The sequence below is a fragment of the Xiphophorus couchianus genome, chromosome 5, assembly GCF_001444195.1.
Source record: "Xiphophorus couchianus chromosome 5, X_couchianus-1.0, whole genome shotgun sequence".
Lineage (NCBI taxonomy): Eukaryota > Metazoa > Chordata > Actinopteri > Cyprinodontiformes > Poeciliidae > Xiphophorus > Xiphophorus couchianus.
In genome coordinates this window covers 27,864,444-27,870,598 of record NC_040232.1, presented here as the reverse complement: position 1 = coordinate 27,870,598, position 6,155 = coordinate 27,864,444, and the positions used below count along the sequence as shown (strand labels likewise).

The window sequence follows — 6,155 nt, the reverse complement described above, 5'->3', positions numbered from 1 at the left end:
GAGGAGGGAACTGGAGCAGGAAGGAAGACGGGCAGGCGGTGAATGCTAACAAGCTCCGCTGTAACCATAAAGCTCCGTAGGCTCGGGTTTGACCAAACATATGGGATTGAAAAGGACCGACGAGCGCTAATTGAGTCCTAATATGCGCCAGTGCCGCGTTCGCCCTGTGCGCGTGCAACAGCCTCGCGGCCGTCGGCACCTTTGATCTGGAAAAACCGTCTTTTCTTTTTTCTCCTGCTGAGTGAAATGTATCGAGATCGCACGGGATTCACGTTCTGACAATGGAGATTGAAAATATCGTGGCCAACACGGTTCTCCTGAAGGCGAGGGAAGGTAAGTGCCCGAAACGGAACTCCCCCTCAAATAAACCTGAATCTATTTCCCCCCCCCATCCGAACATGTACGACATGAGGAGAGCCAGAGCCTTCCACAAGGCTGTCCTCCTTGTAGAATTTATGCTTTCTCTGTCCCCCCATCACTGCGCAGTGCTCTGTCTCCAGGCAAACCTCTTCAGATGAAATCATCTGCTTGTGCACCGGGGGAAGCACTTTGTGTTTTGTCAGCCAGGTTATTGAACATAAGGCCCAGAAAGGCTGGAGATGAACAGCGCAGGGAGTGTTTTGCAGCATCGCGTTGCATTGGAGGGTGTCGAGCAAATTTTTTCACTCAAGTACCTGTTCTTATTTACGATGACATAACCCTATGCAATGGTGCTCAAATGAAAGGTTGCAGGGTGTGGAGACATTTGGCTGCACTGTGAGCTGCCTGCCTTACCTGAGTTTATTGTTTAAACCTTAATTAGGAAGCCGGGGTGTTTTTGCCGCAGACATATATTTCGCTGCAATGCTGCTGATTAGGAAATAGGAATACAGCGAGAACTTTCCACGCAGAGGAAAGAGGACTTCGGTGGTGCAGCATCTTATCTGTAAGCAAAAAAAAAAAAAATCCGACTGTTTTCACAGGGGACCGTTTCACTGGACTGTAAGGTGTCCCAGTGGCCTTCTTGTGCATATTCAGAGGCCTTCAGTGCTTCATTTACCTTGTCATGATTTCACGACCAAACGCAAACAGCGCTGTTAAAATGGATTACCCACAGCAGCAGTGGATAGGTTTTAACTCGGCTCTGTTTTCTTCACATGGGAGCAGTTTTTTTTTCTTCTCTTTTTTTCCCCATGTCTTTAAACGCTGCTTGGACCTGACATCAGTGGCTCAATACTTGCCAGAGAACACAGTCTTCTATCGGTAGTGGCTCTCAAAAGGCCTTTCAGGGATAAAAGTGAGTGTATTGAGAGATTGGACCGTAATGTAATGCAGGTAAAGCTGGAAGATGTAAATGATGGTATTTAATAACATGCATGTTACAGAACCTGCTATGTTCTGTTTTGACATTACCAATCATCATTTTAATCAGTTAAGGTTTGACACTATTAAGGTTGCTCAAGATCATAATCAGGTTTTTAAAAGCCTTGTTTTTTTTTTATTATTTTGTTTTCTTTAGCTGCACCTAGAAATTGGCTGATGACCAAAACTGGATGATTTTTCAGCTTGACTGCCCAGCCAGGAACTGAATAATCACACTTTTTTTCTGATCACTGAACCCACCATAATTGTCTAATTAATATATCTCAGTCTTCTCAACCACATGTGGTATATAATGTTAATTAGACTCTGCTATAACTGCACAGTTTTAGGTAAATGGCAAAAATGGCATTATTTATAATTACTCCTGCCATCAGTGGCAGCAATACTCCCAGTACAAGGGTGGCACCAGACTAACAGCAGACCTTAAAAAAGAGAAGTTACATTCAAGTGTTTTTTTTGTTGTTGTTGTGTCTTAAGACATTCATTATTGAATATCAAATATCAAATCTGCTGTTTTTCAAATATGGGTAATTTATCTCTCATTAGTAACAAGGATACCTTAACTTCATTGACGCACTCCGGGGATATCACTTTATTTTTTCTTTTAAGTACTTTTTTCTTTTTCTCTTCCGAGAAAGCAGTGCTTAAACCAGCACACTAATATTTTTGAAGAGGCTGTAGTGAAAACAATATATATCTGAGTGGAGCACAGGTGTTTAGCCTAGCTGCAAAATAGTATGAATAGGCGGATGTGTTAGTTCATCAGGTTCAAGCGGCTCACTCTCATGGACAGGCAGGTTTATCAATACCTTAAGAGGTAGCACAACCCACTGCGGTGTGGATGTTTTCAGTGTTGGAAGAAGACTCGGAGTTAGTTTTTTTTTTTTTTTTTTTTCCCCCAATAATGTGAATGTGTTTGATACAGATTCAAGTCGATTGTTCTTTCAAGTTGGTACAATTTGTATAGTGGCACTTTGAGGGAATAGGTCATTCTGCTCCTTCACCAATTTGTAGTTTTGTGATTTTGATCATACCTGACCTTTTGGATTGAAAAGAGAGCCATCTGTCACAGAAAGTCAGTTCATACCCATCTTGGGTGTGTTTCCTTTAGTTATGAAGAGAGTCGTCTTAAGCAGCTAACAGGAAGGCTGAATGTATGACTGAACAAATTGGCTGCAGTTTGTTCCTTTGAGCTTTAGACCTCTGGTTGTGGAGCTTGCTAGATTCAGGAGTGTTTGCAGTCTTTACAAAAAAATCTTTGAGGTTTAAGTTTCACTCCTAACCAAAGTTTCACCCTTGGACTGAATTTTACAACCAGAACAGCAAGTTAAATGAGACTTTTTATGTTTTTTATATGAAACAATCAAAGTCATCTTAGAATGAAACATGCTTGGTGCAGCACTAATGATTTGTTTTTTAACAACCATTCTTTTGTCACTTTCTTTAATTTGATGTATATATAACTACATCTATCTAGAGATATTTACTCAAAAGCAGACTTCAGACATTTTTTGCTCAAGTCCACAAAAATCTTCCTTTTTTATAACAAGAAAAATGTGCAAACTCTTAAGTTAAGGATCTAAATTAAACATCTCTTTCTTCTAAAAAAAACCAAAAACTAATTTCTCTGATTAATTAAAATATTGCATGCTTAGTTTATTGAAAATATGTATAATTTTGTCATGGTTTTTAACAAAATTATATTTTTCTTTTAATTTTTTTTAATCCCATATGACACAAAGTTTGAACATCACTGGTTTAGTGGTTCCCTAGTTGGAATTGTGGAGCGGCGTCGTTCGCTTCAGAAATCAAAGTAAACAAGTAATAGTAAAATATGTTCATGCTACAAACAAACGGTTGAAAATAAAAAAAATATATATTTTTTTAATACTATTTCGGTTATATTGTAATCTCTGTTCAATGGGATTACTAGAACTACTTATTTACTTAATGGATAGTCTGGGTCTCTGCCATTACTATTCTGGTCAAAATAGCAGAAACTAGAAATCAGTCAATGATCTCTGTTGCATCTTTACTTGTTGAATCAGAAGTGTTCAAATGGTCACCGACATCAGGGCCGTCTTCGCTCCTTAAATATGACTTCATGCAGGAAAGACTGTCTCTCTGGTTCATTCAAGGATTAAAAGGCTTCTGGTTCTTCACCTTCATAATTTACAGCAACACATCTTGGCTAAACAGATTTTTTTTTTTTAAGCTGCGAGCAGTGGGTCCAACAGTACGCAGCAGTTTAACATGCAGATGTGTCCTTGAGCAAGTCAACTCTCAGACATCATTAAAAGCATAAAAAGTTAGTTTGTTTGTTCTAAAACATCCTCACAGCCCAGTTGGTTTCAATGAGCATCTCAGTCTCAGAATGTAATCTCACCTCCTCTTGGTTTTTCAATACTATTTATTACACATTCTTTATAGTTTGGTATTTGGCATTAGAACTTGAAATGCCGACAGAAAGTGGGACTGGAGCTACGTCATTTAAATGCAGACTTGCTATGACTGCAAGCTTGACATTACTTGATGTGGCAGTTTTTTTGTTTTGTTTTCCAGGACATTTCTGTTATGGACCAAAAGTTAAAACAATGTTCACATTTCTGTAAACACAGAAGAGCTCTCCGCTTCAGTATTGCGTGGCAAATGTCCTTCTACCCTTTGAACAGATTTTTGTATGTTGCAACCACAGTATTGAAGTGGAGAGACATTAATTCATGTTTGTTTGTTTCTTTGTTCATCCTCCTTTACTCTGATGCATATTAATAAAATTCAGCATAACCAGCTGCCCTTGAGGTTTTCTAATTGGTAAATACATTTCACATCTGGCTAATATAATCTCAGTATAAATAAAACTGTTCACTGAAGACCTTAGATCTGGAGAGCTTTAAATAATATACCAAGGAGCGGCTGCCCAATGAAACCCAGAGTTCAGGTGGGAGAAGCTGTTGACAACTTTGCAAACTTGACCTCTATGGAAGAATAATAAGAATAATTCCATTGTTGAAAGGAAGCCACAAGACCATAAGGCAATCCTAGGTGCAAAATATGTGGTACTGTGGCATAAGTCCAAAACCCTTTAATATGCATCCAGAGCTACAATGAAAGGATCTGGATCAACGCATATCGATATGCTGGAGTGGTCCAGTCAAAGTCCAGATCTAAGTCTAGCTGATATTCTGTGGAAAACGTGAAAATGGATAATCATCGATTTTCTCTTTCCAAAATCTATTTATGTAAAGAATGAGTGAAACTTTCCATCAGTGATCAAAGCTGGTTGAGATGAAGCTTTCAGCTTTAACTGCACTGAGGGTGGTATGAATATAAATATGTCAGGTTTTTAAAAATTATTTTTAACCAGGGGAATATAAATGTGTGGGTGTGCAGGTGCGTTTGTGTATATACTGTATATATATATATATATATATATATATATGGGCCACCCAAAACCTCAAAGTGCATTGAACTTTGTAGATGTAGCATGACACAAAGTCCTAGGTTGTATGAATACTGTTTCCCTGCACATACTCAGAACTCATCAGGTATTGTCTGAGTCAGCAAAATAACAGCGATATCTCATTATAAACTATGTTGTGTTTAGTGCTCATTTACTAGTTAAAAAATGTTTGTGACTTTATAGCGTACTGGCAGTGCTAATGCATTTGTTAGCAGCTCTTCACAGTAAACGCTATTTAAAAAGCACTTAATCATTTGGAGACAACGTTATCAGAACCTATCCTGCAAGCTCCACTGTTTACAACACTTTATAGCATATTAGTTGGCAGAGTACCCTGTTAAAGAGTCGTTCTGGAGCAGATGGTCATGTTAAGTGTGCTGAAAAATTGTGTTTACTCATGGGCTGTAAAACACTGGGCCTACATTACATTAATTGCTTTTATTCAGACCTTTTCCCTCTGCCTTGTCTGAGGCCGTTTCTAAAATCACATCTATTGCTTATGTAAGGTAGGAAACTTACAAACCTGCCAATTACCGTATATTGTTTTAACTAAAAATGCTGTTGTGTGCCTGCGAGGAAATTAAGCAGATCTTTCATATGCAGGAAAGTTCGAGACATGCCTTCCTCTAACATGGCCTGGAAAAGTAAACGTATGCTAACCCTTTTGTCAACAATGAAGGAAAACTTTAAAAAAAACTAATGAGCAATTCAAGCAGATATTGCCCTTTAAATTAATATTCATGATTAGTTTAAAATAATCATATAATATGCAAAACTATTTTTAATTTAACATCAGGCTTCCTGACAATATGTTTGCATATTTCAATCTGTCCATTAACTTCAAAATAGCTTGCACTGGTTCCAGTGACACGGTTTTCTGCTCGCTTTTTCATCATGGAATCAAACAAAGCAAAGCCGAGGATCGTGTGTGTTTGCTTTTCAGGAAACTTGATCTCAGACCTCTTAACAAAGCTTAGAATAACATCGTCTGTGAATTTGGTGACTTTTGAGTGGTATCTTAGATGTCCTGTTGGGGTGTGTGTGTGTGTGTGTGTGTGAATTAGTCTGTTTTTGTTCAAGTTCAGAAAAAAAGCCAGTCCTTTCAGAGCTGGTGTTCACAAGTTGAATTTGGATGAGTGTTTTAAATATAGAGGCTGTGACCACTTATGGCAGTGACATGGTTTTTGAGAAAGTACGAGCTGTTCGGACGATGAAGAAAAAGAATTGGGTTGGAATCTGAACACGTGTTGTGGCAGGATGGAGCGTGTTGATGTAGTTGACATTTTATTGGTGATCTCAAGGAAAAAGTAATTGTAACAATCCCAAACAAACT

The 6,155-nt window shown here is 38.4% G+C and overlaps 1 protein-coding gene across 2 annotated transcripts in view; it reads left to right on the top strand.

The window, feature by feature from the left end:
- The window catches only part of grk4 (G protein-coupled receptor kinase 4), a 54,212-nt gene continuing 48,057 nt past the window's right edge, over positions 1 to 6,155 (top strand). For both annotated transcript variants that reach the window (XM_028017191.1, XM_028017192.1), the window contains exon 1: positions 1 to 333. In XM_028017191.1, coding sequence (XP_027872992.1) covers positions 282 to 333 — 52 coding nt within the window. In that variant the 5' untranslated portion in view covers positions 1 to 281. The remainder of the gene's footprint in view (positions 334 to 6,155) is intronic.